Here is a 27,324-nt window from a genome sequence, read left to right as displayed (position 1 = left end):
AGTATAGAATTTACTAAAAATCATCACTACCACTACTATTAAATTGAGGTTACAATTTCACTAGGAACACAGTATCACCATAAAATATATACTGTTAATGATGAGGAAAAAAAAACCCCTCTTCATCAAGTTAATCCCAGATGAGCTTTGAAAGCTTTCCATACTTTTTCCCCCTTACCCTTTCTGTTCAGTTGATTTTTCCTCCATACATGTCTCTAACAGTTCTTCCCTTGGACACTGAACCTCTCCTGTGGAATGCTGTTAAAATTAATAGCACCCAAAAAGAAAACAGGTGAAACAAACAGGTATTACTGTCTTAGTTATCTTGAGTTTCACATTAGCCATTCGCCTGGAATAAAAACAGTCTAAAAGCAAGTGCGAAACCAAACATTAAAATGTACTCCCAGTCCTGCTCTGACTAGACCTTTATATTGTGATGCCTTTGGCCCATCACCCTGAGCCATTGAGCATATTAAACTACAAAGACAAATGATGTCACTAGAAATCATTCACAATGTATTTACAATGTATTTGTAAATTACACACACATCACTGCATAAGTAAGTACAACTGACCTTTGAACAACACTGGTCTGAACTAAGGGGGTGCACTTATATCAGATTTTTTTCAGTAAATACACTACACCATCTGGGGTTGGTTGAATCCACGCCAGGTCCTGGAACCAATCCTCCGTGAATACTAAGGGATGAATGGATGAGGATTTTTTACTGCATGGGGGTCAAAGCCCTTAACTGCCATGTTGTTCAAGGGCCAACTGTACGCTGTGAAAACAACTAGAAAATCAGAAAAAAAAAATCCTTCTTAAAGGAATTGTTTCAATAATTAGAGATGTCTGTGTTCTACCTGGAAATCCAGCGTATAGAGTTTTGAGAAAACAAGTAATACATAAAAGTCCATGTATGTGTAAAAACTGCACACTATTGCTGAATTATACATTCTGAATATGGAACACTTGCATCACTCTTGATTAAATTAATTTAGTACAGCAGTTTATGAAATTAACATTTCATTGCCTGAAATTATTAGACATCTAACTAATAATAGAATTTCAGTGAAAGAAAAATGCTGCATGGCTACACTCTACAGCCCACAGTACACTTTTAAGAGATAATAGCCTTGGTTGGATATATTGAATAAAACACTATAGTGTTACCATAGCATAATTTAACTTTATCCACTACTTATAGACTTACTTCTTCTAAATGCTGTGGTAAAGTCTGCATCTGCATGTAAGAGGCAATACTGGGACTTTTAACAATTCCAACAGATTCTTTGGCGGATTCTACACGGAAACAAGAAGGAAGAGAAAACTGACCTTTTGAAAAATAATCAATTTTCTTTTTAGAATGTTCAGAAATATTATAGGAAACAAATATAATGGCAGAAACATTTTCTATCCTCCTTACAAAAATATCTTTAAACACCTAGAGACAACCCCTCTTCATCAAGTGAATCACAGGTGAGCCTTGAGAGGCCTCATATCAGTGTGTATAACTCCACATAAAGCTCTGAGAGTTTCTGTTTTAAAGAAGACTGCCAAGGAAAGGTTCATAGAATTGGTTCACAGCAATGAGGAGACCCATAATAATTACACAGCAAGGCAAAAGGCCCCAAAATTGTATATTCAGGTTATAAGTTAATATGCTTAACGTTTCATAAATATTAAATACTCTTTAAATATTTGGCTTTAGGCTATTATAAACATGCCAATTTAGATGTAAGACTAAGTTATCTCAGATAATCATTCACCAATATCAAATTAGTAAGGTCAAACAAAAAGATTAGCTAAATGAACTGACCTTCATAGTCTGATGAGTATATATCCATTTCCTCCTGTGTAAATGTTTCTACTTCTAAAAGATCCTCCTCAATATCTACAAATACTTTTTCAGTATCATCAGTGACAGAAATAATCTCATCATTGGTTCCTTTTATTTCAGGATTTTTTACTTCAGTTGGCATTCTACTGACAAAAATGAAGCAGCTAAAATTATAACTCATTCTTGGGAACAAAGAGCTTGCTTTCAATTGATTCAGTTTATTGAAAAAGAACAAACTAAGCTTTCGTATTTATAAAGTTTGTTTTTTAACCATGTATGGCAAATACTAGAAGCTTAATAAAAGGTTGTTCAATGAGTAGCTGAACGTCCCGTTTTTATTTACTCAAAGGATTAGAATAATTTCGACTTTTCTAAATTTGCCATTCTCACAAAGGAATCTTCCTGCTACCAAGGCTTCAGCTTTAGTATTCAAAGATACATTACTCGTAATATTACTTAATATGTAAAAATGGATGAGATGATTAGTTCAACTTCCTCTGACACAGGAAATCAATGAACATAATAAAGGGATCTCTTGGGATGAATTAGCTCCTCTCTTACAAGATATAAGCTAGACCAACACGTAAAGAAACAAAATTTGTAATGAATTGTTAAAGTACTTCAGAAAGCACTCTCTTACCGCTTCTCTAGTTCAAAGAAATGCTCATTTCTTTAACTTTCAAGGGTTCAATTCGCCTTTAAGCCCAAACACCATCAAACAAGGTATTTGAAAAGGAAGGTATAATCAGCAACTTACTTCAAGATACTTTGACGAGATTCATTCTGATCATTTCTTTCCTCACTCTCACCTTGAGTGGATACTGAAACTGAACAGCCAGCATCTGTTTTAAAATCACTCTCTATATTGGGTCCATTCTGAGGCTCAGGGTAATTATTCTCTAGCACCTAAAACAAACCATTTATAGTACTTAATATTCATTTAATTTTCATTATATATATATATATATATATTTTTTTTTTTTTTTTTGCGGTACGCGGGCCTCTCACTGTTGTGGCCTCACCCACTGTGGAGCACAGGCTCCGGACGCGCAGGCTCAGCGGCCATGGCTCACGGGCCCAGCCGCTCCGCAGCATGCGGGATCCTCCCGGACCGGGGCACGAACCTGTGTCCCCTGCATCGCCAGGCGGACTCTCAACCACTGCGCCACCAGAGAAGCCCTCATTATATTTTTAGATTATTAATACTTTCTACAGAACTTCTCCTGATTAAGTCTCTTATTCATTTACCAAGTATTTACTGCATTTCTAATACTCAATATTTGATGCTGAAGCAATGTCTGTCTTTATTCCACCTAGAAAAAATAAGCTTGACTACCTAAAGAGTATTCAAAAGAAATCAGCCTTACAAACTTGAAAGGTATATCACCAGTGTTTTCAGGCACAGAACAATAGCAATAAAAATGTAAAGTTGCTTTCATTTCACTCTCTTTACAGTTATAAAGACATTTAGTAATTATTTCAAAATGACATAGTGGGCAAAAATATATGCAGCTAAAAATACAAGGGATGTATCTCTTTTGTTTTACTTAGAAATTTAGGTATGCATCACCTAGAAACACTTAAAAATTTCTATGACAACAAATATCACAGTATCTTCTAAACTACCTTACAATAACAGAAACTGATCTCAAAAAAAGGAAAAAAAATACAAAAAGAAAACATAAAACAAAACAAAATTTCTTCAACCCAGAATAAACTAGTTTAAAATGAAGGCAATTCAAAAAAGAACAAATGAAGAATTAAAAAGTGTGGAGGGGTGTTGACCAAGACGGCAACACAGGAGGCTCCTGAATTCTCCTCCTCTCACAGACACACTGAATGTACAACTACACACAGAAAATTACCACTGAAAGAAATCCAGAAACTCACTGAGTGACTCCTACACATCAGGGGAATAGGAAAACACATGTTGAAACAGGTAGTTAAGGCTGAAACACAATCTGGCCATAAACCCCAACCCTGGAACAGCACTCTACAAGCGGGAGGGAACTTCTAACTTCCAGCTTCTAAAAAGCAAAGGGTTTGGACCCTACATTTAGTGCCCAGACTTTTAAGACTCCTACTTGAGAGTCAGGCCCCCAAAACACCTAGCTCTGAGAGCCAAAGAGTCTTGTATCCATGAAACCCACAAGAGTATAGCAAACAAAGCAGCAGTTATTAACAAGTGTGTGAGCACTCCACTGCAGCTATCCCCACAGGGCTTAGCACAGAGGGGTGGGCAAAAACAGCCATCTCCCAGTCTTCCCCTGGAATGAGTCCATCCGCATACTTTGTAAGCTGCTGCCTGGGGAGCCCGCACCTGAGCACTCATCTAGGCCTGGCTACAGCCTTCCCCAGAGACCAGGGAAGCCAATGGACACCTCCTCTATCTTCTCTATCTAGCCTGCTCCAAGTCACCAGTATCTCCCTAGAAGGAGCCTATACACACATATGTTGCCCCAGTTTTTGCAGCTGCTGACTGAGGGGGAGGTCCCTGGATCACCTGCCTCTGATAGCCAGTAGGGCTTGTATTCACAAGTCCTACAGAACTGTAGCAAACAAAGAAGCAGTTCTTAATGGGTGCAGGAATACCCACAATGGCTATATACGTGGGCCCAGACCACAGGGAGCAGGCAAAAATACCCATCTCCCGGTTACTCCCCAGGAAGGGCTTAACTACATACTTTGCCACATGCTGTCTGAGGGTCTGGCTTCCAATCAGCCTGCATCTGGTGCTAAATGCGATCTACCCCTTTGGGACACTGACAGTCTTCACATAACCTCAATTACTAGGAATCACTAAGAACAAAGGAGGCTTAGATAATCACAAAGGTTTCAGAGACAACCAAAAGCTCAGGCCAGGTTAACTGATGAGGTTCATCTCCTACATAAGACCACTCTGTTCAGACTGGGCGATGTGGCTATTTTATCTAATGCTCAGAAATCAACAAAGAGACTCAAAGAAAATAAAGAAACAGAAGAATATGTTCCAAACAAATGAATAAGATAAATCTCCAGAAACAGATCTTAATGAAAGAGATAAGTGATTTACCTGACAGAGATCTAAAAGAACAATCACTGAGATGAGGGGAACAATGCATGAACAAAGTGATACTTTCAAGGAAGAGATAGAAAATACAAAAAAAGTACAAAACGTAAATTAGTACTGAAGAACACAATAGCTGAACTGAAAAAGTCACTGAAGGGATTCAGTAACTGACTAAATCAAGCAGAAAAAAGGACCAGAGAACTCAAAAATAGGGCAGTGGAATCAAAGAAGCAAGAAGGAAGAAGAATAAAAGAGTGCAGATAACTTAAGGGTACATTACAGAGGTCCCAGAAAGAAAGAAAGGGGCAAAAAGCTTATTCAAAGAATTAATGGCTGAAAACTACTCAAACCTGGGGAAAGAAACAGACATCAGATCCAAAAAGCCTATAGAGTTCAAAATAACATAAATCCAAAGAGACCTACACCAAGAGACAAAAGTTAAAAACAAGGAGAGAATCTTAAAAGCAGCAAAAGAAAAACAATTTGTTACCTATAGAGGAACCCCTATAATGTTATCAGTAGATTTTTCAGCAGAAATTCTGTAGTCCAGAAGCGAATGGCATGATATATTAAAAGGGCTGAAAGAAAAAAACTGCCAACCGAGAATACTCTACCCAGCAAAGCTGTCCTTCAGAATTGAAGGAAAGATAGTTTTCCAGACAAGCAAAAGCTGAAGGAGTTCATGACCACTAAACCAGCCTTACAAGAAAAGTTAAAAAGAGTTCTTCAAGCTGAAACAAATAGATGCTAATTAGTAGCAGAAAAACATACGAAAGTATAAAACTCATTGGTAAAGGTAAATATATAGGTAAATTCAGAATATTCTAGTGTTGTAATGGTGGTGGGTTAAACACTCATAACTGTACTATGAAGAATAAATCACAAAAGTATTAAAGATAACTATAACTACAATAATTAATGGATACACAATGTAAAAAGATATAAATTGTTACATCAAAAATATAAAATGCAGGGAGAGGGGTACTGTAATAAATATGCAGAGCTTTTGTATGCATTCGAAGTTAAGTTATCAGCTTAAAACAGACTATTACAAATATAACTTGTTTTAGTATAAGCCTCATGGTAACCACAAAGCAAAAGCCTATAGTAAACAAGCAAACAAAAAACCCACAAAAGATTTTTTAAAAGGAATCCAAGCATACCTCTACAGAAAATATTCAAATCTCAAAGAATAGAGCAAAAGAGGAAGAGGGAGTTCCCTGGTGGCCTAGTGGTTAGGATTTGCACTGTCACTGCTGTGGCCTGGGTTCAATCCCTGGTTGGGAAAGAAACTGAGATCCTGTAAGCCATGCGGCATGGCCAAAAAAAAAAAGCAAGAGAGGAAGAAAAGAACAAAGGAAATACAAAACAACCAGAAAACAATGAACAAAATGGCAGTATTAAGCCCATACATATCCATACATATCTATAATTGATTTAAAGGTAAATGGACTAAATTCTCCAATCAGAAGACATGGAGTAGTTAAAAGGATTAAAAAAAAGACCCAACTGAATACTGCCTACAAGAGACTCACTTCAGCTTTAAGGACACACACATACTGAAAGTGAAGAGATAGAAAAGTATTCCACGCAAGCAGAAACCAAAGGAAAACAGGGGTAGCTATATTTAGACAAAACAAACTTTAAGCCAAAGACTATAACAACAGACAAAGAAGCTCGTTATATAATGATAAAGGGGCCAATTGATCAAGAATATATAACATCAATTAATATTTATGCAGCCAACATAGAAGCCAACACAAAAATTAACTCAAAATGGATTAAAGACTTGAAAGTAAGACCTGAAACCATAAAGCTCCTAGAAGAAAAGACGGGCAGTTAAGCTCCTTGATGATGATTTTTTGGACACCAAAAGCAAAGGAAACAAAAGCAAATTTGAATTATACCTCAATAAAACTGAAAAAAAGAACAAATTTAGATACTATTGGAATTCTCCAAATATTAAAAAAAAAGTCCATGTCCCAACTACTTTACCATATAGAAATTTGTTTTCCAAGAAATTCACCTCCATCTTTTTCTGGAGTACAACAGCAAGTACTCAATCAAAAGATATTTATGAAAAAAATACTTGCCTTGCAAACAGTTAGGTTAAAAGAGCAGCCTTTTACTTGCCACTGGGTAGAGAAAAGAAAGAATAGCCCGGGCTGCCCTGGTGGTTGAGAGTCCACCTGCCGATGCAGGGGACACGGGTTTGTGCCCCGGTCCGGAACGATCCCACATGCCGCAGAGCGGCTGGGCCCGTGAGCCATGGCTGCTGAGCCTGCGCGTCCGGAGCCTGTGCTCCGCAACGGGAGAGGCCACAGCAGTGAGAGGCCCGCATACCACACACACAAAAAAAGAATAGCCCATAAGCATTAATTTCTCTACTGATATCCATCTGCCTTTCTAAGTTTGGTCCTCCAACTTCATCTGCCAGATAGTATAAGAAAAGATGATCCCCTAATACATACGATGAGATATCAGTAATAAAAACTGGACAGCTGCCTAGTTCTTCCTCATCTGAACAAAACCCTAAAACTTTAAAAAGAAATAACAGAAATGTAATACCACTTATAATATAACTTAAAATTATCTCTTCTTTTTTTTTTTTTTTTTTTATTTTGGCCATGCCATGCAGCTTGCAGGATATATCAGTTTCACGACCAGGGATTGAATCTGGGCCATGGCAGTGAAAGCACCAAATCCTAACCACTAGACCACCAGGGAACTCTTTTTCTTTTTTATAAACACACATGAAACCTCAAAACCTCACAGCCTCTCTGAAAGCACTTTAACCCTAATTTATCATTTTTAAGAATTAAAGGAACCACTTTAAAAAATTAGGTGATACAGGTTATAATCAGCATTGTCACTAACTTTGTTACTTAGTGACTCTTTATTAGATAGGGAAATATAAATACAGTTTTAATCTAAAATGAGAATTCTCATTTGTATGTAATTAACAATTCAAGTATTTACCTTAATAATGGCATTTTTTGCCTTATATGTAGCAAAGTAGGGTTGTTTCAAAAGCCACAATGATGTAAGAATGGCAGCCGTAGAGGTCTTTACACGAATGACAGGACTGTACTCACAGGATGACGCAGTGAGACCAAAATCACAGAGCAGTCTTCTATCAGACCATCTTATCATCCATTCCAACAGCCTTCTTATACTGCCAAATGTGTTATTTAGTGCTAGAGGAAGATCTTCTTGAGGGTTAATATCGTTGCATTGAATTGCTTTGAAAATACATCTTCTAGTTTCAGTAGACTTGGGAGTGCAAAAACTATGGTTTGACCACCTCTGTATTAAAGTTTTCTCTGCATTGTCATCTTGTATTCTGTAAACTGACTTCTGTTTTAAACCAAACAACCCACTCTTCCCTTCATTTTTATTGACTTCATTCAAAGGGTTCTCTAAAAAAGGCTTGATCCCTTGATTAACCAGTACAGAAGCCGAAAGTGTCTGGTTTTCTGATTTTTCATACTCATATGACTCAGGAGCAACAACAAAGCAAGAGCCAGCTCTAAACACATTCTGGCTTTTGGTTTTGCCCTGACGTCGTTTTAATGTTGTATGTACATCAAAAAGTAAAGAATTAAGTTCATGTTCTCTAAGATGTCCAGAAAAGCTAGTTAGAAATGGAATGCCAGCATCCTTGGAACCAAGTAGGTCTCTTTCAAGAACATAACTCAAGAAGAGTTCAAGGAATTTAATATATTCATCATCGTCACGTTCAAATTCCCAAACACCTATTATAGGAAGTGCATTTTGTAACAACTTTTCATGATCTTCTTTTCTTTTAGGGTTTTCCTTCTGATTACATATTTTCTTTTTTCCATTGGGCTTACCAGTCAATGTTAATTCCATGTGATTTGGGGCATTCCTATAGCAAAATAAAATTTAAAAAGACAAAATTAAGATCACTTAATCACTAAAAATGATCTTAGCATTGACAATAAAAATTCTCTCTGCTGGTTAAGTCATACCTCTTGTTTTCTGATGCCTTGGTAACCTATCTTTCAAATAAGGGGCAAAGATCTCTAAGTAGTCACTCGAGCTGAACATTCTGAGTCCAAAAAATATAACAGATTAATATCAAAAGGGAAATTTTATGTTAAAAAAGATTAAAAGGTGTTCATAGAAATTTCACTATTAAAAAAAACATGACTTTTTCTGGGAAAAAAAAAGCTGGTCCTCTAACAGGTCAGAATTTAGAAATACTATACAAAGTCAATAAAAAATCACAAGCCACCAATACACATCATAGTTTACAGTTTTCTGTTTCTCTCTTGCATCCACCCCTTTCAGCTTCCCTGTATGATATGCAAGAAGCAGGACTGCCCTCAGGATTCCACAGGATACCACACAAAAGTTGGGTATTTTTCTAAACACTTTCTGCTGCTATTAACCTGTTGGGCAGGCACCTAACTGCCAGCCATAATTACTTTTAAATCTGTTTCCTTTCAACATGGTTCTTAGGGCAGAACACAGATCCCTAGTTCCCTCAATAAAAGAAAGCTTCCAGTTAGGCACATGGGCTGAAGCCTCCATGTCTCTTCCTATTAAGAATGCAAAATAAGCAGTCTCCAAGGTATTCCTGTGCTAACACTGAAGTTGTTTGGTGAAACAAGCACATCATTTATGACACTACCAGATACAGTTTAAGCAGACGTTTGAAGTAGATGATACTATTTCACTTAAGCAAGATTATGGTTGATTATATAGTCTTTCAGTCACAAGAAGGATAAACTGCATTGTAGATACTGAATTATAAAGAAAAAAATCTGCTTAAATCAAAGTAACAGAGGTTTAACTGATAAGCAAGAATTTCTCAACAATTTACAGACAAGCTTCAAAGATGAATGTGCAAAAAAAAAAAAAAGATGAATTTGCAAATTCCTTCCCTGGAAACTCTAAAAATAATATAGCTAACCAAATAATCCTGAACTATTTAAGCCTAAAATTGCTAAAAGAACTAAAAGTCCTCCAGTGAACTCTAGAATTTCATCTACTCATTTTATTTTATACCTTCAGGTGGCAAAATTATTTTGTATCTCAGTAATATTTTAAATGGATTTTCAACAGTCTCATCTTACACTCCTCACATTCTTGTGGGTATGGAGGGTGGTAATAATACAATCAGTGAGGTTGCTGGAAATAAAAATCAGGTCATCAGTTGCATGAAAATACTGAAAGTACTTTGTTCCCAAAGGAAGTGAATGCTTTCTATTACGAGATCTCAATTGTACCTTTGAGAGAAATGTATCCTACTTTTTTCTTCAGCCAACAAAGCTTCTGAGAAAGTATCAGCTGTATCTGCATCACTGTGGACCAGAGAATTCCCTGGTTCTGTGAGTGTGCTCCTGCTCAAACTAGTTCCCAAGGAAAACTTGTCAAAACCTAGAACCTCAGCTGGTTTTTCTTCTTCAGTTGGCTCCCATATATTCATCTCAAAAGAACCTATATTTCTCTGCACACGTTTCAGAGCTTTCACCCTCACTTTATGGATAGAATGCATGATAACAGACATCATTTCCTGAGTTTGGGGACCTAGAAAGAAAAGAACAAAAGGCCTTAAAGTTCATTATAATGTTTCAACTCAAGACATAAGGGGATCCAATTCTGGTCCCCCCTGGGAACATGAAATCTAACTGATGGCTAAGGCTTAGTTCTACAATCTTACAGATCATACTTTTTTTCAATATCTGTTAGAAAGGTACGGTCCATATTTTTAAGGCAGAACAGCAGAAGCTAGAAAAGGTCCATTAAAGAACAATAAAAGTGACTCCATAAAAAAGTATGCCCTGGAAAACAAAAAATTTAGAAGCAATTTAACTGTTTCAAAAATCGGATAATTAGAGAAAGAATCACTAACATTCTTCTCATTCCCACAGAGTGGCACACAAGAGAAAATAAGTATAATTTTAGCCAAAGAAACAAAAACACCTTTCTGACTTCAAGTAACAGAAAACAACAGAAAGGGAAGTTTTTCAAGACTGCCTACATAAAAATTTTTAAATATCAGTAATACATTAACATGACATTTTAGAGATTTCAAAAAAGTCTGAAAAAATATAAATCACAAATACAATGTAAGTACATTAATGCAATAATGTACATCATAGGATATTACTAGACTTAAATAACTAGACTATAGTTCTAAAACAGAGAGTAATTTTAATTCTTTAAAAATTTCTATATTATGAATACCTCATTTTATTATACTTCACAGATATTGCATGTTTTACAAATTGCAATATCTGTGAAGGTTTGGGGCAACCTTCAAGCAAGTCTACTGGTGCCATTTTTCCAGCAGCATTTGCTCACTTCATGTCTCTGTGTCACATATTGCTAATTCTCACAGCATTTCAAACTTTTTCATTATTATGAGATTTGTTTTGGTGACCTGTGATCAGTGATCTTTAATGCTACTACTGCAAAAAGATTATAACTTGCTTATGATTATGACTCGGATAATGGTTAGCATTTTTTAGCAAAAGTACTTTTTTAATTAAGGTATATACATTGTCTTTTTTTAGAGCACACTTAATAGACTATAGTATACTGCAAACATAACTTTTATATGCACTAGGAAACCAAAAAATTCATGTGACTTGCATTACTGCATTATTCACTTTATTATGGTGGTCTGGAACCAAACCTGCAATATCTCCAAGGTATGCCTGTGCTTAATGCCATTGAACTGTACACTTAAAAATGGTAAATTTTATATTATTTATATTTTACCACAATAAAAAAATTTTTCATAAGGTCATCTTGAATGCATAGTATAAAATAAGGAGCATAAATAACCATAAAAGGAGAATACTAGTCTTCAATAAAATATCTGATTATACAAAGCATTATATATTCATTTTATATATTTTATCTTGTTTAATCCTCTTTCAATACATATTCATAAAGAAATATTAATATACTCATTTTACAAATAAGGAAAAGAGGCTCAGAGATACCGAGCAACTTGCCTATGGTCACACAGTTACTAACTGACAGAGCCATGACATGAAGTCAGCTTTGTCTGGTTCCAAAGCAACAGAATTGGTGCTTCCGTAATGGGGAAGTGCTTCTGACTTCTCATACTCCTATCTCCAAAGAGAAATGCATAAAAACATAAGCACTAGAAAATAAATGCTTTCAAAACAAAATGAGAATCTTCAGCAATTTATCTAACAGATATCTAAGAAATGACAGATCATACCTTTCACAACATAGTGTCTGAGTCTCTGTTGAAGAGAGTGATATTTTTCTCTTAAAGGAACTCTTATGTCCTCAGGATTGGGAAATGCTTTCACAAAAATTTCTGCTACCTTCAGAAAAATTTAAAAATGAGTTTTATGAGCATCATTCTTAATTATAAATAAAATTAAAATTTTTTAAAGTCTCTGATTCTGATTTAGTTTATTTTCACCTACATTTACATTACCTCTCTGATTGGTGGCAGTTCTCCAATGAGGCTCAAAATTAGATCCTGAATAAGTTCTTCAATATTAGAAAACCGAGAGAACGGTAGCATTCTACAAGCCCATTCCACTGCACTGAGACAGTGCTCAACCATACAAGAATCAAACTTCACTTCGAGGTCCTAAATGGATATTGAAAGATATCATTTCCTTTTCACTTTAGATGGATAGACTAGATTCTTCGATCAAGCAATTATTTCCCAAGTAATATTTATTATTCTTATTCTTGTGTAATTGATACCTTTTTTCCCTCCACATTTTCTCTTGCCTTCTGATATTGCCTGCAACTATAGGATAACTTATCACGGACATGCAGCATCCAACACAAAGCACAAAGTTCTCTGAAGCAACCTAAATCAGGAATGGAAATATGAAAGAAGACTGCATGAGTATATACATTAATATTATAACAACTGTTGGTTATTTTTTTTCCAAAATAAATGTCTTTATACTGTTGATTATAAAAGAAACATGTTCATCCTCAATACTTTATATAAAAGTTGTGGAGATCCCTACAGAATTTTTACACATATTATTCCAGAATATTTCATACATGTCACACTCACATGAAAATATTAAAAACACTTTATAGAGTAAATAAGCTACTCTATTTATTGGTAGTTTACTTCCTTTAAACTTAGAGTATATTGTAGATATTTTTCAAAGCCAATACACATAGCTCTACTTAATACCATATTGCTAATTTATTTGGAAAATCACTTATTAATAGGCATTTAAGGGACTTCCTGGTGGCACAGTGGTTAAGAATCCGCCTGCCAATGCAGGGGACACAGGTTTGAGCTCTGGTCCGGGAAGATTCCGTATGCCACAGAGCAACTAAGCCCATGCGCCACAACTACTGAGCCTACACTCTAGAGTCCACGAGCCACAACTGCTGAGCCCGTGTGCCACAACTGCTGAAGCTCACGTGCCTAAAGCCTGTACTCCACAACAAGAGAAGCCACTGCAATGAGAAGCCTGCAACAAAGGGTAGCCCCTGTTCACCACAGCTAGAGAGGGCCTGAGCACAGCAACAAAGACCCAACACAGCCAAAAATAAATAAATAAATTTATTTATTTAAAAAAAAATAGGCATTTAAGTTAAAAATTTTTCAATATTAGAAGTATAACTTCCAATATAAATTCCAATAATATAATTTCCAATATAAAACAATTTTTATTAAAAGTAATACAAGTACACAAAGATATATAAAATCATACTATGTATATACAGTTTTGCAACTATCTCTTTTTTTTCCACCTAATGTATCTTAGATATATTTCCTTTCTTTTTTTTTTCCCTGGCCGCACCACGAGGCACGCGGGATCTTAGTTCCCCAACTAGGGATCAAACCTGTGCCTCCTGCAGTGGAAGCGCAGATTCTTGACCACTGGACCACCAGGTAAGTCCCTCAGATATATTTCCATGGTGGCAACATACACATACGGTCTTTTCATTATCAGCACAGTATTCTGTTACATGAAACTTCCCCAAATCAAATGTAAAATATATCATTACTAATATTTAGGCCTAATTTATAAGCAAGCAGCTCATTTTGGACAAACCTATTGCTTTAATGGACACTTCATCAAGCTTGCGGTCTCCAGTTGCCCCAGGTCGAAAGAATCCTACACCTTCTTTACAGAAATTAAGTAACGACTGAGGGAAAGGACTCAATGAAGGAAGGGATCCTTTCATTCGAATCTGAAAGTAAAGAAATAATATGTTAATTACCAGTCATATAAGTCAACTTTTAAGGAAACTATAAAGCAACAAACAAGGCAGGTAAGATAAACCATAAAGAGTGGAAAACACAGCATGGTTCCCATACTATGTAAGAAAATATCCCTGAAATCACTTGTTCTTTCAGAAACTTAGCTCACAAATTTAACCAACAAATTCACTAGGCTAAATCTCAAAGGGAAAAAAAAAGGTTCTATCCAAATTAACCTCTCTTGTCACTCAGTTTTGCCTAAAAAGTTCTGTATAGAAAGAATTTAATGCTATTTGCCCTGACTTCCCCCAAAGGAATAGTAAAGAAAATAAACTTAAGTATCTAACTCTACCTATGTGCATTACCTAAAAACTAATACAGAAAAAGGTATATCTACATACAAAACTTTAAAAAACTAATCTATAAGTGACAGAATTATAAAGTCATCATTTGGCAACTCCTAATAAAAAAAATGACTCTAGCGAGGATCATCAATAAATGCTAAATTAAGTGAAAAATTGATGGGTTGATGGAGGACATGATAGTGGGTGGAACATGACCCAAATTCATTGATCCATCTCACTATCATGAAAAGTGAAAGAAAAAAACGTATGTGCAACATGATATGCTGCAGAAGGGAAGTATACAATACCACTTATGAAGGATTCAATTCTAAGAAAATGTTAACCTGAATTTAATCAAACCTGTCTACTTTGATGAGGATAGATTAATTACCAGCTTATAGAAAATGAAAAGAAAGAGGAACAACTTAAATGACACTAAATGAAAAAATGACAGACAAATCCAAAATATGGTTTAGGACCAACTACCTAATCTCTCTAACAAATCAAGAATAGAAAATAAAGGAAACTACTGTGTGTTAAAAGGAAACTGTGATAGAATGAAAGAAAAGGGGGACTTCCCTGGTGGCACAGTGGTTAAGAATCTGCCTGACAATGCAGGGAACACGGGTTCGAGCCCTGGTCCGGGAAGATCCCACATGCCGTGGAGCAACTAAGCCCGTGTGCCACAACTACTGAGCCTGCGCTCTAGAGCCCATGAGCCACAACTACTGAGCCCATGTGCCACAACTACTGAAGCTCACGCACCTAGAGCCCGTGCTCCACAACAAGAGAAGCCAACGCAATGAGAAGCAAGTGCAGTGCAAAGAAGAGTAGCCCCCACTCGCTGCAACTAGAGAAAGCCCGCACGCAGCAACAAAAACCAAATGCAGCCAAAAATAAATAAATAAAAATAAATAAACTTATTAAAAAAAAAATAAAAGAAAAGGGATCTAAGAAACATAAACCTGGGAAGAAAAGGATTAACAGTAGGCTTGTAATCTATTTTCTCCCTCTATTATTCACTTCCAGAAAGACATGATCTAGTCAAATCCCCATGTAAGCATGCAAAGGACAGACTTCTTGTCAAACAAATTAATGGTATTTACCAGACGTACAGAGTCTGTCTAGGCTGGTTATTAGAAACAAATCTAGAATGTATGGATTTATGGAGTATGACCCATGGAAAATGTTACACAAGCTATATAATTAGAGAGATATAAAATGGAGATGTTAAATAACTGAAATAGCTCCCTTTTGTGTCATGACGTTAAAAAAAAAAACCAGGACACATTCTTCTACAGTGAGAAAAGACTTGGAGTGGTGTATGCAATTCCAGAGTTCGCTACATTTCATCTGTATCTTTTGGCTACCTATATCCTTGCAATTATTGGTGCAGTTTGACCCATGGATGAAAAACATGTGTCTACACAAAAACTTACACATAGGGGCTTCCCTGGTGGCACAGTGGTTAAGAATCCGCCTGACAATGCAGGGGACACGGGTTCAATCCCTGGTCCGGGAAGATCCCACATGCTGCGGAGCAACTAAGCCCATGCACCACAACTACTGAGCCTGCACTCTAGAGCCCATGAGCCACAACTACTGAAGCCCGCGTGCCTAGAGCCCATGCTCCACAACAAGAGAAGCCACTGCAAGGAGAAGCCTGCGCACCGCAACCAAGAGTAGCCCCCCACTCAACACAATTAGAGAAAGCCCGTGAGCAGCAACAAAGACCCAACGCAGCAATCAATCAATCAATCAATAAATACACTGCACCCCCCCAAAAAAAACTTATACATAAATGTTCATAGCAGCATTACTCATAATAGCTAAAAAGTGGAAGCAATCCAAATGTCCATCAATGGATGAATAAACAAAATGTTATATATCCATACAATGGAATATTATTCAGCCAGAAAAAGGAATAAAGTACTGACTCATGCTACAACATGAATGAACTTTAAAACCATTATGCTAAGTGAAAGAAGCCAGTCACAAAAGGCCACATGTTGTATAATTTCACTTATATAAAATGTCTATAGTAGGCCAATTCGTAGAGACAGAAAGTAAATTAATGGTTGCCAGGGGCTGGAAAGACAAGGAAATGGAAGTTACTACTAATGTGTTTCGTTTTTGGGGTGAAGAAAATATTCTGGAATTAAACAGTGGTGATGGCTGCACAACTCTGTGAATATACTAAAAACCAAGGGATTGTACATTTTTAAAAGGTGAATTTTATGGAATGTAATTTATATATCAATTAAAAAATAGTAAAGAAATTAGCTAAAATAAAGATTCTGCATTATATTAGTTTCCTATTACTACCCTAAAAAATTACCAGAAATGTGATGGCTGAAACCAACACCCATTTAATATCACACAGTTTTTGTGGATCAGAAGTCTAGGTACAGCTCAGCTGGCTCCTTGCTTAGAGTCTCACAAAGTCAGTCAAAGTAACAGCAGGGCTGCCTTCCTTTTTAGAGATTCTAGGGGAAATTTATTTCCAGGCTCATTCAGGTTGTTGACAGAATTCCATTCCACATGGTTACAGAACTGAGGTCCCCCATTTCCTTACTGGCTATAGGCTGGGGAAACATTTTCAGTTTCTAAAAGCTGCCTTCTTTCCTCGGATAATGGCCCTCTTCAAACCAGCAAGGTTATCACTCTTCTAATCCTCCCTTGTGCCTCATTTCTCCTGCCTTCCTTTTCCACATTTCACTTGCCTAGAGCCTGTGCTCCGCAACGAGAAGCCACCACAGTGAGAAGCCCGCGCACCGCAACGAAGAGTCGCCTCCCCTCGCCGCAACTAGAGAAAGCCCATGCGCAAAAAAAAAAAAGAATAAAGGAAACCGTTTTCTACAACAAGCAATTTTTAAAATAAAGTTTCCTATAACAAACACTCAGGCTCAACAGATCTTGAAACTATTAAAAACAATCTTTCAATAATACAGGAAAACTCTTTGCCCTTCTTAGTAAACATCCTTAAAAACACCTTTGGGATAACAAGATATAGAATGAGTATAGTTTTAATAGTTTTAACTTGTACTTTTATGGTAGCTGTATGCAAATTTCACAAACCTTTCTCTCTAAAAAAGGATAATTTTCAAAAACAACTTGATAAACAACTTCTCATTCTCTCTTAGGGTTTCTACTAAAATAAGCTGTAAACTCTCGTTACATTTAGTAATTTAATCAAGGGCCAAATTTTAGATTTTGGGGGCTAATAATATTTAGCTCCACATTTTACAGAGAGACAGACAACAAAGGAATTGCAGCTGGGTAAGGGATATAGAAGCAGATGTCCCATCTGGCTGCAGATCAGGCAAGAATGCAGCTACATCTCAGCTGAAGTCAGTGTAGAAAAGGATGACAGCCCCAGAATCAAACTGAACTGCCCATCTCCAAAGACAGGAGGGGGAGACTCTGACTGGGGGTGACTACTGCAAGGAAACACACCACCAAGAACTAACTCTAATGCTCCACGGTTTGACACCACAGAAGCCCCCACGGAACACAGATAACGTCTCAGGAAGAAGTGGGGTAAACCCTGAACTAAGCTCAAATCTTCAATGACTGTGGGAAAAGAAAGTAACTAGGGGAAAAAAAAAAATAACTGAAATTACCTAGAATTAACTGACTAGGTTACACTTTCTATTGTCAGACCACATGGGACTAACACTGAGCTCCAGTTCAGAGTCCTTATCTTTCAGCAGAAACCACCCGGTCTGTCCAGGTTTTGTACTATAAATAAGCCTGAAATTTATGGATTTACAGGGCAGGACTCCTTGGGAAAATATCACAATTATAAATATTAATAAATATTACTATATTTAAATTGTTTACCATACCTTTACCGAGTCTAAGCTCATACTGCTTGCTGCACTACAGGCCAATAATCGAGAAATGAGTTCTTGGGGCAAGGAGTAACGACTTTATTCGGAAAGCCAGCAAACCGAGAAGATGGTGGGCTCATGCCGCAAGAACCATCTTGCCTGAGTTAGAATTCAGGCTCCTTTTATACTAAAAGGGGAGGGAGTAAAGTCAAACACTTCCTGGTTCCCATCAGCCTCTGGAGGGCATGTGTTAATTTCTTCCTCCCTGCAGTCATTCACAGGTGGGCCTGGTCGGGACGTTTCCTGTTAGCTAAAAAGAGGTATTTTAGCTTAATGCTCATTACCAGTGAAGCAGGGTTCCCAAAGATGGGCCATTATGTATAATTTAAGGTTAGAGGCAACAACCCTTTAGTGATTAACTTGTAATAGAATACAAAAGGTTCTTCCCTATTTCAATAGCACATAAGTGACTAGGACATTTCCATACCTTCTGCATGACTTTTCTTGCCCATCTCAACTGCAAGATGTACCACTGTGCTATAGGAAAAGAACACCGAGCTGCCCGGAAAAGCAAGAGAACACGTTGAAGGATTCCAGACACCTTTTGGCGATTAGCTTTTTCAGCTTTTAAAAGAAGATCACCACCATCTTCCTAAAAAAAAAACAGTAACAATTTTAGTAGCTACTAAAACTTAAACTTAAAATGTTAAAGTGAAAATAAAGATAGTGCTTCTCAAAGTAGAATACTCCTGGACATTTATAAAGGAAGTTTTCAGGCATGGCCTCAGAGATTAACTATAGCTATTTCTAGTGTCAAGGAAACACTTCTCTCACCTCAAACAATGTAAAGGGATAAGTCGACCCTAATCCCAAGTCTTCTACTACAACAGTTGAAGCCATCACCCCCGACTCCATGGGTGGAATGTTACAGAGAAAGCTCCTTTCAAAAAGAATGACTTTTCCCTTCCTCTTCTTGGAAAAATCCCATTATATTTCAATGTCACCTCCTCTGTGAAGCCCTCCCATTCTGTGCTACTATGACACTTTGCTCAGACTTCCATTATAGCTTTCACTAATCTATTCTTGCTGATTTATGTATCTGTTTCCCACACTATTGAGAACTACCCAGGAGCAAAGGCCTTGTCATATAGTGCATAGAGTAAACTCCAATATGTGGTAGGATCCAACAAATGTTTCTTGAATAAACACAATTCAAGTCAGTAGCTACAGATTAATTTCCCAGAGAATGAGATAATGTGAGTACTGTAAACATTTGCTTCCCCAACCTTCTCCTACCATTGTCACTTCTTAAGAGTATTCAGTTTTTATTTGGGTATCTGCCCCTCTCCTACATAGCCAAATGATTCAAGGAGAGCTAATCCCATATCCCTAGCTGCCAAGGAAGGCCCTAGTCAACTGGCAAGCAGTACCTTGCATTAGCCCTAGCCAAGGTGTTTGATTTGAGGACAGGGAAGTGACCTCAGTCGGGCTTACAAGAGTAACTCTCAGTACTCTTGCTTGGAATGCTGGGAGAGAAATACTTTTACTGCTTTTCTTTCTCCCCTTCCCACTCCCTTTGGACATGGACAAGGTACCCTTAGAAGCTACTGGCAGCTATCCTGCTCCCACAAAGGGAGCCAGCCTTAAACTGAAGCTGACACCTTAGAAAACAAACTAAAAGAAAGAGCCCAAGCCTTTGGTAACATAACTGGGCTTCTCAATTATGCCAGCCAATATTTACCAAGTTTTCTGTTACTTACAACCCAAAGGGTTCTAACTGATACAGAGGGACATTTAAGAGAAATCCTACCATTGGAGATTATTTTACTGAAAAATAATAAAATGAAGTACTACTAAGGATAGTTACCAAACTAATATCAGCATAGCATATCCAAAAATATCTTAAATGCTATTTCTAATTCCTAAACCAACATACGGAAGACTCAGATACGAGAGGAAAGAGGAATTACTGAGAAATACCATGGACTACTTATTCTTTCCATTTGTAATATATTACACCTGAAATATCAACAAATGAAATATTTTAACCTACTGAAACGTAACTTGAAATATAACAATGAGAATACAGCAAATAAGTCTAAAAAAAGAAAAAGAAAAAAAGTTGCTAATTCTGGGCTTCCCTGCTGGCGCACTAGCTGGGGGTCTGCCTGCCGATGCAGGGGACGCGGGTTCGTGCCCCGGTCAGGGAGGATCCCACATGCTGCGGAGCGGCTGGGCCCGTGGGCCATGGCCGCTGAGCCTGCGCGTCCAGAGCCTGTGCTCCGCAACGGGAGAGGCCACGGCGGTGGGAGGCCCGCATACCGCAAAAAAAAAAAAAAAGTTGCTAATTCTGAAAAAGTAGTAAAGAAACAATACCAGAATCAATTTAAACTGCTAATTGAATATTAAAACAATTTAAATGTAAATAATTTACATTAACACTTTAAATCCTAAAACCAGCTATGTTAAGATTTTCAATAAGAGCAGAGGAAAAGCTCCTGAGAGGAATACAGTATTGCTATTTATAAGACAGAACTATCAATTGAAAAGTGTAGGAGAAAAAAATGATCTTTCAAATCAAAGAAAAATCAAACTAAGTCTTTCAAAAGAGGCACAGACAATGAGATGAATAAAAGACTAAAATAATGTATGGCTTGGGACTTCCCTGGTGGTGCAGTGGTTAAGAATCCACCGGCCAATGTACGGGATACAGGTTCAAGCCCTGGTCCTGGAAGATCCCACATGCCACAGAGCAACTAAGCCCAAGCGCCACAACTACTGAGCCTGCACTCTAGAGCCTGGGAGCTGCAACTACTGAGCCCACATGCCACAACTACTGAAGCCCGCATGCCTAGATCCCATGCTCCACAACAAGAGAAGCCACCGCAATGAGAAGCCCACGCACCACAACAAAGAGTAGCCCCCACTCGCCACAACTACAGAAAGCCCGCACACAGCAACGAAGACCCAACACAGCCAAAAATAAATAAATAAATAAATAATAATGTATGGCTTCTAAATTCTGACATTCTTTTTGCTACCCTAAACAAATGTTTATTTTTTAAAAATCTGGATACAGAGAAATATCTCTTAATTTTGTTTTATTATTGAAATAATTTTAACATTTATTGAATGCTTACTATGTGTCCTAGGCCCTAAAGTAAAAGCTTTTTACAGGATATCTCATTTAATACTCTCAGTAATGCTGTCAGAGGTACTACCATCTTCATTTTACAGATAAGGAAACTTAAACATCAGTTTAGTACATTGCCCAATATTACACAATAAATAAACAGCAAAGCTGGAATCCAGAAGTTAGCTTCAGAGCCTGCATTTTTAACTTGATGATTATTATCAAGTTGATTATGTTAAAAACTGGACAAAATCAACTTTAAATTAATTAAAAGATTAAGCACTAAGCTTACTTCACTAAGAATAGCTGGCTGAGGACAATATAATGGAGGAGCTGGAAGATACAAGCCGACCGGCACTAAGCCCCACAGTCTCTGACTGAAGTCCTTGGCAGAGTTTATCAGAAGCTGAAATGTCTCTGAAAGAATATCTGCATCAGCCATAACTGCTGCTTTCAGTACTTCCTGCACAGAACCAAATAGCAGATCTGCATCTTCTTCTTCAATGGGATCTAGCAAATACACAATTAGGTAAAGTAGTTAAAATTTATATTATACTTTTCATGCTATTTTGTAGGATAAAATTTCATATCTGAAAAAGCTGATTGCCAAAAATGAACATATTGGTTGACATGCAAAACACCCAAACTTCTAGACAGAAACTTAATAAAGGTTCTCTTACTTTTAAGATTATAGGTAATCAGAGCACAAAGACTTTTCCAAAATTATACGAGACACTGTAATAACAATTATATAATAAAAATATTCTTGGAATATAGTCGTGACTCAAAAATAATAATAAAAGAAAAAAATATTAATGGGAAAAATAAAATGACAAGACTCCAAAATAATATACAACATTACATGAAGGCAGTGAGAGAGTAATTATTTTCTTTTTCATAATGGTCCATCACAGTACTTTTATAATAAAAAGGACTTGTGAAGCTAAAAAAAAACCCAGAAATATAGAAAATAGTCATATAGTACAGCTTCAATTATATAAGTGTATGTATATATGGAGACATGTTCCAGAAGGCAAAATGCAGAGATGCAGGTGGCAGAATTGGAGACTTACGCACTTTTATATTAGGAAATATTTTAAGCATACTTCAAGGTATAGAATATAATATGAAAACACTCACGTACTGACTTTTCATCCTTGTCTGATATTAACATGTTTCCTACATTCAATTTCGATTAAAAAAAATGTTGCAAATACAGCTGAAATTCCTTAGGTACCAGTCCTATTTCACTTCCTCTCTCCAGAGGTAGTCACTATCCAGAATTTGGTGTGGCTCTATTGAAACTCCTATTAGACATATGTTGTGTCTTCCACCACATTCTATACAAAGTTTAACTTCTCTTTCATATTTTCCAACTCTTTTCTTTATATCTATACGTTTTTATCTCTCTCTATATATTTGTGTGTGTGTGTATATATACAGAGATAGATCAAATTCATTTTCCAGTTCACTAACCATCTGCTGAGTTTTTTTTTTAAATCAGTTTGTTGAGGTATAATTTACATACACTAAAATTTATCCTTTTTAAGTGTACAGTTCAATGAGTTTTGTTTGTTTTTTATTTTTTTTATTTTTTATTTATTTATTTTTTTTTTTGTGGTATGCGGGCCTCTCACCGTTGTGGCCTCTCCCGTGGTGGAGCGCAGGCTCCGGACGCACAGGCTCGGCGGCCATGGCTCACGGGCGCAGCCGCTCCGCGGCACGTGGGATCCTCCCGGACCGGGGCACGAACCCGCGTCCCCTGCATCGGCAGGTGGACTCCCAACCACTTGCACCACCAGGGGAGCCCTGTTTGTTTTTTAAACTATTTGTTTGGCTGCGCTAGGTCTTAGCTGTGGCACGCGGCTTAGTTGTGGCATGTGGGATCCAGTTCCCTGACCACGGATGGAATCTGGGCCCCTTGCCCTAGGAGTGCAGAGTCTTAACCACTGCACCACCAGGGAAGTCCCCAGTTCAATGAGGTTAGGCAAATCTATACAGCCTATAAGAACACTTTCATCACTCCAAAAAAGTTCTTATACCCTTTTGTTGTCAATTCCCCCCTTACTCCCATGTAACCATTGATCTGTTTCTTGTCCCTATAGTGCTGCTTTTTATAAGATCACATAAATGGAATCACACAGTGTGGTTTTATTTCTGAGTTCTTTCATTCAGCATAATGGTTCTTCAAGTCATCCATGTTGTTGCATGTTATCAGTAGTTTGCTACTCTTTATTATTTATTATTCCATTGTACAGATAAATTGCAATTGGTTCTTCCATCCACAAGTTGATAAGCATTTGGGTTGTTTCAAGTTTTTGGCTATTATGAAAAAGCTGCTATGAACATTCATATACAGGTTTTTCAGTGGACCTATGTTTTTATTTTTCTTGGGTAAATACCTAGGGGTGGAAATCACTGACTTCTTCTCTTTGTTTCTGACCCCTGGAAATTTCCCTTACTTTCTTTAAATCTTAGCCTTTAAATGCATATCTTTATAGTTTATCTAGAAACACACTGTATCTATGTATTTACTGTGGGAGAGTTTTCAGATCATCTAAAACAATATATTGCCAGAACTGGAAGTTCAGACTGGGAATTTTTTAGTCCTTTTTTTCAAAATCAACTTTCATGTAGATACATTATCTTTTCATTTACTTAAAAAAAAATTTGACACAAAATTATCAAAGAAACTTTCAGTCTGATTTCCAAGTATTATGAATTCTTTCCAGAAAGAGAAGTTATAATTAATAAGCTCTAGGAATCTAGAGAAGTCTTACTCCTTAATGGAGACAAGCACTAATAAAACAAAACAGCTATCCTGGTTTTATCATTAAATATATGACTTTAAATAACAGACTTCATTATTTTTTGTCTACATTTCCCCATCTTTAAAACAGACGAGTTTTATAGGGCTCCTGGGTAAATCTATACATTACATGTAATATTATATTATTTTTTTATAATACCACTCAGAACTTTTCAAATTAAAAGCAAAAAACAACTCTGATTTATTCATTAGGCAAGAGGTCTAAGTACGCCTCGACGTCTGAGATTCTACGATTCTATGACTGCAAAAGAAAACAATCTATATGCAGCAAAATACCACTAGTATAAAGAAATGTTATGTATGGAAAATCAGAATATCATTCAGATACTGAACATTGTATTTTGAACTGCATCAGTTTGGGATGCTCCCATTATTAAGAATAAATAGCAAAATTTTATTTTTGATAAGCTTATTACTTCAAAGCATTAATATATGTGTGGGTACTTAAAAGCTTTTTAAAATACCATAAGCTTTATATTAATTAAGCTGATACATGTGTCGACCATACATAGGTAACACACCTGTAAACTGTTTGTATTTTGAGCCCATTTCATTTTTTGCTTCCAAAGAGGCTGGCTGACCTAAAAAACACTGCAGTTTTTCCTGGAAAATCTGTGCTGGAGTCATATTTAATGGTAGATTCAGACCCTTCTTCCTGGACCTGAAATCACATCAAATTAAGGGAAAAGAATACAAATTTTGAAAAAAGGAAACATACACACATCAAGAGCTAAACATGAAATTTTAAAGAACAGAGATATTCACTTTATTCATCCTGTATTTAGACAAGAAATAAGCAAGGAAATACTGTATTAAGGATAGTATTAAGGTTTTCCATAATTATGGTACTAATATATCTCCTCATCCTTACCTCCCACTGCTGCCCTACATATGTACTCTATCCAAACCAAACCAAACTTGCTTTTGCCATATGCCTTTGCTCACATTTGGAATGTTCTCTCTCCCTACAGCTACTCAGTTTGTCAAGATGCCATCTTCCCTTCAATGCCCATCTCAAATGACATCTCCCACATAAAGTATTTCCTCTCCTTCCCTCACTTGATATTACTGCTCTCCCTACTGTACCACGGGCACTTTTCTTACCATACTATGTAAATTGTAATAATGTTTTATCCTGTTTTCTCTATTAAACTATAAATGCCTAAGCATAGAAACTTTGTACCATTTAAGTTTACAATCCACTAAAATACCTGGCATAGAGCTTGATACAGAGTTACCTAATAAATAAACATATATTGAATTATTGAATTAAAAAATATAGAAGACACAGAAATACCATAACCTTCAGAATAGTTAAAATATAGGGATTAGTTTGATTAGCTTAAAACTCAAATCCTTGGGCCTCCCTGGTGGCGCAGTGGTTGAGAGTCCGCCTGCTGATGCAGGGGATACGGGTTCGTGCCCCGGTCTGGGAGGATCCCATATGCCGCGGAGCGGCTGGGCCCGTGAGCCATGGCCGCTGGGCCTGCGCATCCGGAGCCTGTGCTCCGCAGCGGGAGAGGCCACAACAGTGAGAGGCCCGCATACCGCAAAAAGAAAAAAAAAAAAAAAACTCAAATCCTGTTTGGGAAAGACAAACTTTCCCATTGACTATAGGCCCTTTGAGGGCACTACTAACAAATTAATGTGCTAAACATATGTTTTAACACCATAAGTAAGCCTCTGATCTGTCCAATACAGTAGCCACTAGCTGCATATAGCTTTCTAAATTTAAATTAATTAAAATTAGATGGAAAATCCAGTTCCTTGGTCTTACTATCCACATTTCAAGTGCTCAATAAATACATGTGGCTACTAGCTATCAGATTGGATAGCACATATAGAATAGTTCCATTACTGAAAAAAGTTCTATTGGACAATGCTGAACTAAGGATTCCACAAAATGTGTAAATACCAGCAATGAGTGAAATAAAAAATATTTTAGATGACACCATCATACTTTCCTAAAAATACATACCTTGTGAAATTGCTATCATGTTTACAGAACAGTTGCAAGGCCACACCAATGGAAACAGACGTCTTCCAGTCTCCAAGTTTCTGTGCCAACCACACAGCTTCTGGAACCAGGCCACCAATAAATAATAACTCAAGGGCATATTCAACTGTCCACACATTAGAAAGATTCTGCGCTCTAACAACACTGGCCACCTTCGAGTGTTGCAGAGGAATAAGTCGAAAGGGCTGCTCTGTGAGTAAATTAAAGAAAATGGATTTTACAGTTATATATACAAGAACTCATATCTCCTTTTATAGATCTCTTCAATCAGTATTTCCTACACAAAACCACAACAAGGAAGATACATACAAAATGGCCTAAAACAATGCTTAACATACTCTAGAATAGTTTTTTCAACATAGAACACTGTGTCTCTCTAGTGGGTCATGAAGCAAATGTCAGCATTCCTAAAAACATGAAACAGAGTAGACACAGAAACAAAAGAGACAGTATCAGAGGGCATTACACAAAATAAAGGTAAATAAGTACAGTTTAATGAAACTTTTTGGTCAGATAATATAAACGTACACACACACGTAAATGTACCGGTCACAGTGTACAGTTTACTACTGTGGGCTGCTCTGAAATATATAGCTATTTTTCCTACTGCATTATGAAATCTGGAGGGCAGAGACTGCATTTTACCTGACTTTTCATTCCTCATAGTGCCATGGGATAAAAATCTAGTTTGAGGTAATACTCAAGCATATGAAATGTTCAATGTATTAGTGTTTAACAGAAAGTAGAAAACTGTGATTTTCAGTAATCCTGAACAAATGACAAGATTTCAGTCCGGCCTGAGATTAAATACAAAGGGTAATAATATCTTTCTCCCCAGCCTTCTGTATCTTTCCCTAATTAAAGTAACTTGAATGAGACATTTGAAAATACTATGACAGAACTGTTATCTTTTAAAAAATACATATTGCTAAGATTTTCACTCACTCCCTCAAAATAAAACTGGTAATTAGTATCTGTAGGTTTTTGCTCCTTGAAATGAAATGATGAGTTTCTTATGTGATCTGCATAGGCTCTGCCCACAACAAGCACTAACATTTTAGCTCTTTGACAAAGA

The 27,324-nt window shown here is 36.8% G+C and overlaps 1 protein-coding gene across 7 annotated transcripts in view; it reads right to left on the bottom strand.

Moving 5' to 3' along the window:
* Positions 1-27,324, bottom strand: part of CPLANE1 (ciliogenesis and planar polarity effector complex subunit 1) — a 133,531-nt gene that overhangs the window by 80,342 nt on the left and 25,865 nt on the right. For 4 of the 7 annotated variants that reach the window (XM_082623134.1, XM_082623136.1, XM_082623137.1 and 1 more), the window contains exons 17-30: positions 26,211-26,439; positions 24,754-24,893; positions 21,695-21,912; positions 18,757-18,921; positions 13,944-14,082; positions 12,619-12,728; positions 12,341-12,499; positions 12,116-12,224; positions 10,146-10,446; positions 7,870-8,779; positions 2,599-2,747; positions 1,821-1,987; positions 1,215-1,303; positions 179-258 (exon numbers count right to left, since the gene is read on the bottom strand). In XM_082623134.1, coding sequence (XP_082479260.1) covers positions 179-258; positions 1,215-1,303; positions 1,821-1,987; positions 2,599-2,747; positions 7,870-8,779; positions 10,146-10,446; positions 12,116-12,224; positions 12,341-12,499; positions 12,619-12,728; positions 13,944-14,082; positions 18,757-18,921; positions 21,695-21,912; positions 24,754-24,893; positions 26,211-26,439 — 2,965 coding nt within the window. The remainder of the gene's footprint in view (positions 1-178; positions 259-1,214; positions 1,304-1,820; positions 1,988-2,598; positions 2,748-7,869; positions 8,780-10,145; positions 10,447-12,115; positions 12,225-12,340; positions 12,500-12,618; positions 12,729-13,943; positions 14,083-18,756; positions 18,922-21,694; positions 21,913-24,753; positions 24,894-26,210; positions 26,440-27,324) is intronic. The other 3 variants (XM_082623135.1, XM_082623140.1, XM_082623139.1) reach the window with 1 other exon arrangement.

This window comes from Mesoplodon mirus (genome assembly GCF_964341445.2).
Source record: "Mesoplodon mirus genome assembly, chromosome: 5".
Taxonomy (NCBI): domain Eukaryota; kingdom Metazoa; phylum Chordata; class Mammalia; order Artiodactyla; family Ziphiidae; genus Mesoplodon; species Mesoplodon mirus.
Note: the sequence above shows the minus strand (reverse complement) of the source record. Positions and strands in the feature narration are given on the sequence as shown.